This window comes from Siphateles boraxobius, unplaced genomic scaffold (genome assembly GCF_051911475.1).
Source record: "Siphateles boraxobius isolate OS27281-9 unplaced genomic scaffold, OSU_SipBor_1 73, whole genome shotgun sequence".
Taxonomy (NCBI): Eukaryota; Metazoa; Chordata; class Actinopteri; order Cypriniformes; family Leuciscidae; genus Siphateles; species Siphateles boraxobius.
The window spans coordinates 1347501-1361574 of record NW_027509201.1 but is presented as its reverse complement, the minus strand read 5'-3'; the positions used below and the strand labels follow the sequence as shown (position 1 = coordinate 1361574).

At 36.5% G+C, this 14074-nt stretch overlaps 1 protein-coding gene across 1 annotated transcript in view; it reads left to right on the top strand.

Annotated features, from left to right (window-relative positions):
- The first annotated feature begins 629 nt into the window (after positions 1 to 629).
- egln1a (egl-9 family hypoxia-inducible factor 1a) overlaps positions 630 to 14074 on the top strand; it is a 32400-nt gene continuing 18955 nt past the window's right edge. The window contains exon 1 of the mRNA XM_077217402.1: positions 630 to 1522. Coding sequence (XP_077073517.1) covers positions 908 to 1522 — 615 coding nt within the window. The 5' untranslated portion in view covers positions 630 to 907. The remainder of the gene's footprint in view (positions 1523 to 14074) is intronic.

Sequence of the window (14074 nt, the reverse complement as noted above, 5' to 3'; positions counted from 1 at the left end):
CTTTTTGAAGCATCAAAGCGGTAGTTGCGTAGCTATCAATGGAGGGAAAGAAAGCTCTCAGATTTCATCAAAAATATCTTAATTTGTCTTCCGTAGATGAACGAAAGTCTTACGGGTTTGGAACAACATGAGGGTGAGTAATAAATGACAATTTTATAATATATTAATAATAATAGATCTATAATATATATATTTAATATAATAATAATATAATAAACATAGTTCAGATAATGTTTATAAATTAACTTCAGCAGGTCAAGTTAAATTCTGTTTATTTAAATGCAAAAACAAGAGAAGTAATTTTCATGTTTGCATCTCATTTTAGTGACGGCACAAATAAAACTGAATTCGGTTCATTTGAACGAATCGGCTCATGCGGACCTGATCTAAAACCCGAAGCCTTTGTCTTAGTAAACTCAAAGCCTTGCTAATTAGGCCACATAGGCTATCTACTACTAACAAAGACATTAACATTTTAAACCCCTTCTGAATGCGACAGATCTTGAGCGAACACTTGAGTAATTCAATTTCCCACTTATCCCGCTTTCAGAGTGTGTGTATTGTGTGAATGAATGAAATAAGGCGGGGCAGGTCTGAACCTCTTGGCCACGCCCCTTCGGTCTGACGTCAGAGGTTTGGTTTGTAAGGTCGACGTGCAGAAAGCACACCAACACAACCACGCGCATGAGGAGCGCGCCTGCGGGATGCAGCGCGCTCGGCACGATCCCAAACCCATCCGTTTATTTAACGGAGAAAGGGTGAATATACTTGTGTGATGAAACGGATAAGGTTGTTGGTTTGCGTTTGTTGAGGCTGACGCGCTGTGCTTGGATCAACGTGAAAGTTATCCGCAGGAACGCGTGGGGAAGGACACGATTTAAAGGGCCAGCAGCGCGCAGACGAGAACATGGAGCGATGCCCTACTGTTTTGGATCCAGACCGGGATAAACAGTATTGCGAGCTGTGTGGCGCGATGGAAAACCTTTTAAAGTGCGGTCGGTGCCGGATCTCCTTCTACTGCACCAAAGAACATCAGAAACAGCACTGGAAAAAACATAAACTCACCTGCAGAGAGGCTGAAAAGACCAAGATTGTGGCACAAACTCCACAGCTACAGGATAAACCAGCCGATCCAACACTGTTCACCAGAACTGAAAGCTCAGAAACTGACAGCAGCAACACAAAACACAAACCCCGATCACTAAAACTGGCCACTGAGTACATAATCCCATGTATGAACAAACATGGCATTTGTGTCGTGGACGACTTTCTGGGTGAAGACATCGGATTGTCCATTTTAGATGATGTGAAAGCTCTTCATCAGGCTGGTAAATTCACTAACGGACAGCTGGTGAGTCAGAAAAGTGACTCTTCTAAGGACATAAGGGGGGATAAAATCACTTGGATCGAGGGGAAGGAGCCTGGATGCGAGAAGATCTGCTTCTTAATGAGTCGCATGGATGACCTGGTCAGGAATTGCAATGGAAATCTGGGAAACTACACTGTAAATGGAAGGACTAAAGTAAGTATGTGTCAAGGATGCTAGCACCGGCTCCTCATGTCATCGTGGTTTTGAAGGCTTATTGAAGATACTCAGAGCCGGCCCGAGCCTTTTGGGGGCCCTAAGCAGAATTTGATTTTGGGGCCCCCTCCCACTACGCGGAGTCACCTGTGCTTGACGACTATTGACACAAATACCACGCAATAATGATACATTATAAATTAATACAGCGAGGTTATGTCTTATTAATACAAAATAAATACTGAATTAAAAATAGATAGCCTACTTAAATAAAAAAGTTTTAACTTTTACTTTACTCTTTTACTAACTCTCTGAAACTTCTTAAAACAAACTGTCTCAAAACATATCATATAAATTATTTGCTAAAATAATGACAAAACTGAGAAATCAGAAACATAATAAGAGCAAGGGTTCAACAATGACAATTATTGTTGAAAACTGTAAAAATATTATTATTTCTCAACTGTCTCGATACAGTGTAACTTTCCTTAAAATCTTTTTTTTTTTTTTTTTTTTGATTATTATTGTAACAGACTTTGTTGGATTGTACATGACAGAATCCAACAAAGCCTGTTACTATAATACGGTAATGATGTACTGGCGCTCGTTGTATGTGTGTATGCAATGTATTTTTCCCCTCGGGGCTTGCCGTAGATAGGAATGGGTCAATTAAATAATCATGCAAACATACTTTTATCTTGCTCTTTTTGTCCCCTCCTCTATCATTTTTGTCTTTCTATTTTCGGCACCAGAGGGATACGTCCTTTTTGTGACATGGCTTAACATTACCGTGACTATGCACAGTTGCGCACGAATTGTCTATGCACTCGCGAGGTGTCTAGATTATGCGCATGACTTAAACGCTGGCAAACCCAGCAGCCGTTGTAGGCAGGTATATTGATCATGAAATCAGAATTTACTTGTCTTTAATTATTCATTCATATTAATTCATTCATTTATGTCACTTGTTTAAGTCATCAAAAAAAAAATTTCGACTCGATTGGGCCCCCTGGTGGCCAAGGGGCCCCAAGCAGCCGCTTAGTTCGCTTATGCCTTGGGCCGGCCCTGAAGATACTAAATCATCCGTTCAATCTGCTAATAGCTTGTTTTGTTGAAACTAATGCAGCTCAATGTTAGTGTTTTTATTATTTTGTATTGGTGTTTTTTAACTGGATGATGCAGGGTGGCCAATGGTTGATTGCTAAAAGATGCATCTGCACAATCTTTATTATATCCATATCATTTATCGTTATCTTTATTACTAGCCATTTTCACGCGCCACAATTTTGACATCGATAACATGGGGAAAAACTGCCATATCGATATTTATTAATATCTCATAATTTGGCAGCAGGGTATTAACCTGACGTACGGATCCGTTATACTGTTACACACACATTTTCTTTCTCAACTGTTTACTTTCACTTAAAACATAACTGACTGTGTTTACATGAATACTCACCTAACGCTGTATTTTGACATTATTTTGTGTGCATTTGAATGTTTAAGCACAATAAGCAGCGAAAAAGAGCTCAAGCCCTGTAACACCAACAATATTCATCCGGAGCAAATGAAATGAGTGAGTGAGTGAGGAGAGGCGGGTTTGTGTGTAACTCGCTGTCAGAGAGAGAGAGAGAGAGAGAGAGAGAGAGAGAGAGAGAGAGCAGCTGGTATCGTGTATTCAGTGGAAAAGGACTATTGGAAGCATTTCAGATATTTCAGTATTGATATCGAAAAATCTATGTTTCTGACAACACTTAGTTCATTATTTCAGATGACTCTTAAAAAACTTTGAAAAATTTTGATATATATATTATATCGAAACTATAAAACAACACAAATGGAAGGATGGGGACTGTATTTATAGTGAAAACACACAGCTCGGCACACCGTCTTCATGATGTGCATTCTGGGAACTGAAGGAGTCGACGTGCTGCACATATATGAGGATTTTCCTTCTCTATCTCGCACACGCTTGCTTGATTAACAAAAGCCAGAGTTTTAATATTATCTGATTAATGCTTACAATCTTGGCTTGGTCAATCAGTGTTTCCATTTAGTATGGATACTTTTTGACTCACACTGTTGGATATCTTATTACTGAGTAGTTATAGTGAAAATGACATGTGAGCTGGAATTATTTTGGTTAAATTCAGCGCATCATTTCCAGAGTAATTTTATTTTTATTCAAAAATTATAATTTTTTGGCAAGTGAGCTATTCCTTTATTTTTGAGTTGGGTAGGACAATGATACTTTCAGCATAGAAACTTACAGTGAATATTTATATTCAGATTTGTATGTTACCCTCGTGGTACAGTGGTGTAGTTGACCAGTTTGCCCAGTTTAAAGATGATCACTGTAACATAAGCAGTTACCTAACCTGAAAAACCTTTGTTTGTTTGTGTATTTCCAGGAATATTGTGGTCATGTGGCATTTGTTGTGCCTGTTAGAGGAACACTTTCGCTTTTTCTTTGTAATTTGAAACATTAATAACAAGGTCATAGATTTGATTGCAGGGAGTGCATGAACTGATAAAAGGATGCAACCTCGAATGAAATGCAAGTCTGCGTAAATGTACAGTACATATATAGGTGGGTCAAATATTCTTAAGATTTGATATAATAAACGCAGAACAGAAACAGAAAGTCTAAATCTGTACCCGTTTCTACGTATATTCTACCGCCGAACTTGCCATGACAGCCGATGCAAAAAAAAAAAAAAAGATTATTTCTCAGCTAAAGCAGTTTGGCACAGTGCGAGTCTTTTTATTTTTTTCTATAGTCTCATGATGATATGGGCTACTACCACTCAAAAGTCTAAACACACTTAAATGAATTAGTTTTTTATGGTCATAAAAACTTTCAAACACGATTGTGCTTAAATACCTCAATATTATCGCATCTAACATAAATAAATAAATATATATGCACACACACATACATACTATACACACAAACTTTTATGTTAGATGCATTTGAAAGCACTAATATAAACAATGTTTTTTGATGCATGAGTTGGAGAAGATGGTAAAGAAAAAGCAGTTTAAAAGCATGTTTTGATCACTACATGTTTCCCATACTTCCATTTCTGTAAGAGTTTGATGACTTCACTTTTATTCTAATAAAGTGAGTGGGTGTTAAGGCCACATTTGCATTTGTATGTCGCTGTTTTTAATGCCTCAGTTTAACTTTGGGCTTGCGTGTGACCTCGGATCTCACTGTCCCTGAGCACATCAGAGCGACTGACCCACGAGTCGCTCGACCAGCACCGCTAAACTCCCTCTCTTTCAGATTCAAACATTACAAATGATCACGCGAGTTACCTTGATGTTTAGCGGGTCTCTGCTTACTACAGTTTCCTTTGTGCTGCTGTGAAATCCCTCGAAGTAAACACACAATTACGTTTTGTTGCTGTAACTGAGCTCTTTCATATCTGTTGATGTTGTCTTTTTCTCTGTAATTTAACGTTTATTTAGTTGTGCAAGTCAGGTTGCCATGACACATTTTTTATGCACATTTATAATATAGACCAACCCAACAGTTGGGTTTAAAATTTTAAACCCAATTTTTAATTAAAATTTTTAAACCTAATGGTTGGGTTTGTCCATTTTTGACTCAAACAAGGGTTGAAACAAACCAGCATTTTAAAGAGTTTTTTTTATTTTTTACAATGCATATAGTTTTAAAGCAGCTTTGAAAATGCCTGTTTCTACGTTACAAGTGCATGTTTCTACATCTTTAACTTGGCAAATCACAGTTTTCTAATCACATGCACTCAGCATATTTCCTATTAAGTAGTTCTTAACCACAGTGTAATTTTAATATCATTTTGATACTATTATCATTTTAAAAAGAAGAAAGAAACTCATACAGGTTTGAAACAACTATCCGTTTAAGTGTAAAATATTACGTGCTAATGTTTTCGCTAACGTTTTCCTTGTTTTCCAAGGACGGCACAACTATTTGTGTCTTCTCGCTCTCTGCTCTCTGACCATGAATGTTTCATCATATTACATGTGTCTGATATTATACTGCATGTCTTAGCCAACTTCATGCATTTTATTACACTGACAAAGTTCAAGCAGAAATATCAACCCTCCAATGACTTGTACAAGTAGCTGTATTCATCAATGAAGCATTTTTTTCTCATGTTTATGATCCTATAGCACTAATTTCTCAAAAATATATAAGTGGACATTTTTTTACAGTGCAGTCGTCCAAATGACTTGTTCGCTGAATTATCCAAGTATTTTTGTGTGAGAAACAGATAGATTTTTAGGTCACTGATAGTCTTTTGCTCTCAAATCTCTTTTAAACTTGACCTTTTGGATACGAGACACACGAGAACCAGTGGTGTTGGACGTCATTGACTTCATCACTGAAGTAAAACTTCTCCTTTTGAGTTCCACAGAAGAAAGAATGCCATACGGGGTTAAAACGACATGAGCTTATAGTTAATGATGCTGAGAGCCAGTCATTTACCTCTTAGATTTGACTGTAACATGACCTGCTTTAATGGTATTCAGCTTTACAATAGCCTCTCTGTACACTTCATTTTTGTGTGTGTGTGGATCTATGCAAACAATGCTTATGGAGAGAGTCCTGCTTTTACTGACTTTTGACCCAATTTGCTTGTTTGTGCAAAAAAGGAAGTCATGTGGATTTGGCTTCAGAAGGCTTTTTTTCTACATGTGGCTGCATTAAGACCAATTTCACAATGAAGGAAAAAAAGAGGAAGTTTTTTTTAGCCATGCAATCTTCTTTATTCCCATTGATGGTTCTGAAGAACCTTTAAAGGCACACTATGTAAGATGTTTGGATCAAAATATTCACAAACCACTAGAACAATGTTATATATTTTGTTGATTTGTGTACTTACATTATCCCAAATGTTTCTAAGAATTTTTAGTGCGTCACCTATCAATGACATCATACCCGCGTTACCCTCGATTTACAGTTATATTTTGTAGAAACCATGGAAACACAAAAGACGCTTAAAAATATTATGTGTTTTATTAGACGGGTGAGCAATTGTTTGGATAAATTCGTCGACAGAAAACAAATCATTGTTATACAGCTCAACACAGTGATTTTGTTTAAATCTCGTTTTCTTGATTTATTGCGAGTACCACGTTTTTCTAAAAAATGCTGGGTTGTTTCAACCCAAATTTGGGTCACATGTGGACAAACCCACCGTTGGGTTAAATTGTTTAATTACAATTTTTAACCCAACGGTTGGGTTCGCCCATATTTGACCCAAATTTGGGTTAAAATAACCCTGCATTTTATTTTTAGAGTGTACCTAGTATCGATCTAGCTCACTGCAGTGTTTAACAAGTGTCTGATATAGTCACTGCCGAGCGAACGCACAGAATAGCATTATAACTACTTTCAACACAGGTGAAGACAACAACTCCCATGATTCTGCGAAATCAAGGCGTCATCAAGCACACCTTTGTTTTGAATAAACGACCTCTAGTGGTGTAAAGTTACTTATACCATGGTCTGGGTGAATACTTGATTCTGATTGGCTGCAGGGTGTCCATTAAAAGAGATAGAGGACACCTAGTAAAGGAGTTGTGGGGAAACCGACTGTTTACCGATCGAAATTAATAAATAAATGCGCTGGCTACATCAGCTGCGAGTAACCATAGCAATAGGCAGTCAAAGTATCCGTTTACAATTTATTGTATCAAAACAAACATCTAGTTAGTCGTTATACATAGCCTACTAATACAACAATGAGCGACTTTGTTATTTCTTTTAACCTTTTTGGAGAATTTGACAACTTTGATGACGTGGATGCTGCTGAAGAAAGAAAAATTGTAAATAAAACGGAGAAACGACACGAGGAGATGACACCGCTGAGCGGACTATAAATATCTCCGGTTGCTAAGGCGTAACCAGGGAATCCAAGTTATTGTTTGTAAATACTTTAGATTTCGATTGTAAAACTAATTAAAATATAAGCTAATGTTTTAAAGATGTGTTATTTGGCAAGTGACCATGGTATAAGCGGGTTAATGCCCTGCGAGGTGTCCATTGTCTAAGTATTAATGGACTCCGCTGCGCGTCGGACGGTTCACGCCTCGCCGGCGAACATTAATACCTGACAATGGACACCTCGTCGGGCATTAACCCTTAGTGTGCCTTTAACATCCACGGAATCTTTACATTCCACAAATGGTTCTTTATATGATGATAACAGGTTAAAATGTTCTTCAGAATCTTTGGGGAACCAAAAAAGGTTCTTCTATGGCATTGCTAATTTGCTACATGCTAAATTTTTTCTAAACGTCATAATCATTTGTTAACAAACATTCAAATATTCATTACTTCAATGAGCTCATTGTTTCTGCCTTTAATTATTACATTGTTTAAAATAATACATTTTTAGCTAACTGTGATTTTGTATATTCTGAAATACATAATTTAGACAGTTACCTCTGATAACAGATCACTCTAAATTGTAATGTGGACTCATGCACTTTCTGCAAAGTGTGTATTGTGAAAAAACTGAATTGAATTGCTGCGCAAACCTGTTTTTAGGAACCTTTATTTTTAAGAGCGTAGTTTTGGTGGTCTAATGCATTGCTTCGATGTCTTTTGCATTTTAAGCTTCATGTGGTTGTGAGTTTCTGAGGCAGAGATCCAAGATCCGTCTTGAGAAACGAGTCTGTTGTTCTGGCAGTTTGCAGCTGTAGAGGCGAATAGGAAAAGAGGATACCGGAGATGCTGGTGTCATGGGAATGACAAACATCTTAAAGCATAATCACTCAACTTTCTCCAGCTAAGTAGCAAAAACCATGTCAATATATTTTTACAGCTCCTTTCTCAGGAGCTCTGCCAAGAACGGGTCGATTTTGGCCCGTCTAACTTAATATTCATGAGCCTCTCTTCTGATTGGCCTGTTGTTTTCTGAGTGACCCACCATTGTTTAAGGCGGTGACTGAGTAGTTCTGACATCACAAATATACAGAAGTCACAACAGCTCGTGAAAAGGCACAGCTACTTTATGTCTGTGGATCGACAGTTTTGAAACTTATATGGTAGTTTCATAACCCCTAGACCCCTAGACCTCTGTCCAGGAAGGAAATTACAGTTTTGGCAATATGGGACCTTTAATATCTATGATTGCTTATGTGTATCACAAGATCACAGACACGTACGGTTAACAGAACTAAGGGTTTCTGAGAGAAATGGCATGTCGATGTCTTATGGTTGATCAAATATGATCAGTATTCAGTGTTGAAATCCCAAGAGCTAACATAATCGCTGCTTGAGTCTCAAAATATAACTTAATTAGTCTAGGTCTGGGGTCACGATCTCAGTCACATTTCCAGAGTGTTCGAGGTATTAATGAGGTTGGCAAGTATTCATTGGGTCTGAACTGATCAGTGGCTCAGATTTGAAATGAGTTGCATTTAATTTCTTCTATCCTTTTTTCTTTATTTTTCTTTTTGTCTAGAACGCGCATAGACAATCATTATTTGTTTTCTCCACCACCTCGATGCACATTAGTGTACTATTTTTTGCATTTTTAATGACAACTAATGAAATTAAGTTCAAACAGACCAACAAAACTAGGAGTTGGAGGAACTTAATTTGTAGAATAAACACCCATTTTTTTAAGTTTTAAGTTCATTACTAGACTGAAACAAATTTGGTCTTGAAAGAATTTTCGCTCAGAAATTACTAATGAATGTCACAAACAATAACAAAAAAACGACAACAACATTGAATTGAATGTGAAATTTTGACGTAGAAAAAATGTAATATTTACTAAAATGTTTTATTTTTCAAGGTACTAAATTTGATGGTACTAAATCATATTTATGCAGTAGTTATAATCCTGTCATTCGCTTTTTGCGCATAGACCTGAAAAATGAAATGTCCATCTTAAACTGTGATAAATCTTAAATGCTTAAATTTGGTCTCTTTTTTAATGACGACACTTAGCAGAGTATTGCTGAAGTAAAAAAAAAAAGTTTTAAAAAGTGAAAAAGAATTTTACAGAATTTTATGTCTGTGGTTATGAAAACATTTTGAAAAGGTTTTTGCGAAATATATATTTTCCGAAACACGTTTTACTCTAATACTTTGTGAAAATCAAAGCCATAAATCAAAACAAGTTGTGGTTCATATTTGAGGTTAAAAAAAAACTACTTTTAGAAAGATTTTGTTTGGACGCACTTCCACTCGATGAAATGTTCACAATTTTTAATGCGGTTATTTTTGAGTGATTTTTTTTTTCAGGCCCATCATCTCCATGCTTGTGTGTGTGTGTGTGTGTGTGTGTGTGTGTGTGTGTGTGTGTGTGTGTGTGTGTGTGCGTGTGTGCGTGTGTGCGTGTGTGCGTGTGTGCGTGTGTGCGTGTGTGTGTGCGTGTGTGTTTGTGTTCACATAAAGTGCCAAAACCTTTACCGAGTTTCATGCCATTCCGGTGAAGTAAAAAATTCTTTAAAAAAAAAAAAACTAAATGTTTTGGTCAAAAATGACTAAGAGCACCACAGGGTTAAAAGGTTACTAACCAGTCATATTTTGGGTTTAGGACTGTGTTCATGGTCTTGAACAACAATCTTTCCTCTGATTTCAGGGATAGATGAGGGATTGTATGATATTAAAGTCTGATCTGCATGGGTTAGTTTTAGTTGCAGGTGTTTCTTTTCTTTATCCTCCTTTTCCTCCTACTTTGGGAAATATTGTGTACAGAGGGTCTGTGTACAAATGATATAATTACTTTAAAATAAAATATATCTAACACATCAATATGTACTATATCTATTAATCCTAACCCAAAAAATTATTCTTCAAAATATCTTCTTTCAGTTCCGCAGAAGAAAGTAAGTTTCAGATTTTTTTCTGATAGATTTGGACAGATTTTCCATTTTTAGGTGAACTATCCATTCAAGCATTAAGGCTCAGTTTCTTTTCCTCAAGCCTCCAAGTTTTGTCCTAAACAACAACAAAAAAATGCAAATAATATGTATCAGTTTTTATGCATCATTAAAATAAATAAATAAAACTAATAAAGTTACTTTCTATTTGTTTTATGAAAAAACTTTAAGAATCTGAAAATGTATGCAGTGCCCTCACTGACCTCTGAGGCAAAGTTTCTCAGTTTATTTATTCATTTATTATTATTATTACGTTTGATTTATTTTTGGAGTTTTGTATGAGTCAGCGAAGGTTAGCTGAGTGTGCTTCGTATCGGACACTAAAATAAACAGTGACGCGAGGCTCCGTCTCTGTTAAACTTCTCTTATCAAACAATCAAACTAAATATTATTGTTTCAATAATCAGTTGTTTTGGAGGAACCTAAAGGCTTTGATTGTCCATAAAATGGTTTATTGGCAAAACAAATGCCCTTTTTCATCTGGCAGCTGTTTTTCAGATTAATAATGTCGAGTCATATTCATTTCATTTGTTGAACATTGACCCGTCCTCATTCATTTGTGTAGCTGGTAGAGTTTGGTTCAACAAGTCGAGTTTGAATGTGGCTTTGAAATGAATATATCAAATGCATATATCATATATGTGAAGGATTTGTGCAGACTTGATAATGATGAGTTGTTTCAGTCAGGTTCTGCTTCTCGGGTTTACTTCTTCCTATATTAAGTAGTCAATATTGTTTGTTCAATAAGATATTTTCCTGTAACATTTCAAGGCTGTCAAACGACAGCATTTCCCACCATGCAACAATTTTAACTATAACCACATTTGCTATGAAATGTAATGCAATTTGGAATAAAACTCCTGTATGCATGTCTAGATACACTGAGTTTAAGGAATATCATAACTTTTAAACAAAGCATATGGTGAGAAAAAAGCATTAGTCTTTTTTCTGCAATGCAATTACTTGTAACTCAACACCCTTGCCTCATTAAGTATACGTGGTTCTATGAATATGCAAATGAGCCCCGCCTCCACTCACTCACTCACTCAGAGACCCACTCGTTGACGATCACATGTTGATCTGATTGGTTACAAGGAAGTTTGTGACGTCAGAAACACCAGCGATTTCAAACCGTGTTTTTGAAACTGTAGCCGCGTTTCCATTACATATTTGTGCAAAACTTTTGCGATTTTTTTTCTCTAAATGTCGACAAAAAAATATTGCGAAATGATGGCGTTTCCATTAACCGATGTTATGCTAAAACGTAATTTTTTCCTCTCGCGATAAGTCATTCCAGAAATCATGGCGACGGATGTTGGTAGGTTTACGTATATCTCAGCCACTGCACTGGCCATTATTAATATTTAAAGGAGACGTATGTTTGTGTGTTATCCAATTATTAATGGTAAGGAAAGACCCTTATACTTGAGAGCGGCACATATGAGTGTTTTTGGGTGTTTCTCACTCATTTCTGCTTCGAGGTCTTGATTGTGGCATTTCTTTGAGGTTTCGAATCCTGTATTCCTGTAATTCATTTGTCTTTTATGCATTTAATAAAGAACTCTGTCTCGTATTCTGTCCAAACACACCGCGTCATCTACGTCAGGTGACCTGTAAATGCACAAAAACTGCAGTTTTTTCGAAATATTTATTTTTCGAATTGCCTGAAAAACCACCTCACACGAGAGTAAAAAACTTTTTTGCGATAAATGGGAGTTTTGGCGAAATCGACGTGTTTCCAATTGGGCGTATTTTCAATTCGCAGTTTCAATTTGCGCAATTTGAAGGGTGGATACTCTCTCTTTGGTTCACTGCAGTTTTAAGGAGAAAATACTCAGCAATGCTGTCGACTTATGAATTTACACATGGTTTGTCTTAAAAGAATATTTAAAAACACCACACTGGATTTTCACCACAGGGGGACTTTAAGAACTGCTAACTGAAAGGTTTTTGGGGAACCAAAGATGGCCGCTCTACATGTGTATCTGTGCGTGTGAACAGGTCTTCAGTAATGAGGGATCCTGCTGTTGGGGTTTTTATGGTTCGTAGGGCAGGAACATTAATATTCGGACATAGTTTTGAAGCGGCTGGAATGTAAACAAAAGCCCTCAGCGTCCGGACCGCCTGTTAATGAGGCCGTAAAGGAATGCGGAAGAATGACAGCGCTATACGGCAACGGCCTCTACACACACACACACACACTTAGGCTGAGGCGTACGCTATCTTACACACACATCTACTGTACCAGAGCCAGCAGCTGAAAAGCTCCGGCACGTTCACCCGAGTGAGTCAGCCCTCAAGTATTGAACGACGAAGCCTGTGGCCGTGCAATGGCATTTCTGATGCTCAAAAGAACCTAAAAATGCTTTCTTATTGAATGCATTACTTGAAAAATAAGTACCTTACCAAATACAAAATGAATGCATGTTGAATGAATGAAATATTACATGTGGGGGCCAATGTAATATTTGACTTCTAAATTGTATCCAAGTATTTCAAAAGGTTTTTGAGTAATAACAACAACCAAAATGTGTTACAATTGCCACCAGTCGCCCCTATAAAATTCATCAATGCCTTGTTTGACCAATCAGAATCAAGTATTTCAGACTTTAATGTGAGTTTAGAAAAAGCACACTGAATTTGTTGATTAAGCTATTATTTTTTTAGTAATTTGAAAAGTATTAAACTCGTTAATTGAGATTTATGTAATTTTGAACACTGAAAAAAAAGTTGCAGCCTTAAACATTCAAGTTGATTGTACTAAAAATTTAAGTCATTCCAATTTAAATTAGGCTACATTAAAGTGACTGATAAGCGAAATGTCTGGTATTTGTTGATTTAAGGGTTTTTGTTTATATTCACTCTAATAATTTATGTTAATACTTTCGAAATTATTAAAAATACATTTTTTTTTTTAAATTATTTAAAAATGGTATTTGGTGTTTTTTATATTCACCCCAAAAAATCTTGTTTTGTATACTTTTAATAATTTAAACTCATTAAGGGAAATGTATGGAATTGTAAATTAAGCTATTATTTTTAATCACTTAGTGAAATTTGGTGAATTTCTTTTTTAAATTTAGCTTATTCAATTATTTAAATTATTAAATATACCCAAGCAATTAATATCGTATTCATTTCGAATCATTTTAAAGTCATTGAACTAATGAAGTGAATTTGTTGATGAATCCATTCACACGCACACACACACACACACACACACACACACACACACACACACACACACACACACACACACACACACACACACACACACACACACACACACACACACACACACATAATCTGCTGAACTTGTCTTCGGCTCCTTTGGTTTCCAGGAGTTTTTATGGGAAGTGTGTGTGAAAAGACGTGATGGTCCGTGTGTTTTTGTTGGTTTTGAAGTCAAACACACTCCTCGTAACCGACCCACGCCGAGAAGAATAGATTCCAGCAACAGTGACCGAAAGCTGTGATTTATTAGCACTGTTTTTTTTAAGCACTAGTATCCTGTTCTTTTGTGGGCCAGACCTCACGCTTTCTTAGGCAGTCACAACATTTATTCAGACACCTTCAACATTTCTCACATTATCACACTTTATTCGCTATAGTTTAGAAAATGGTAATAAAATATGACAAGAACTCAGAGTTATG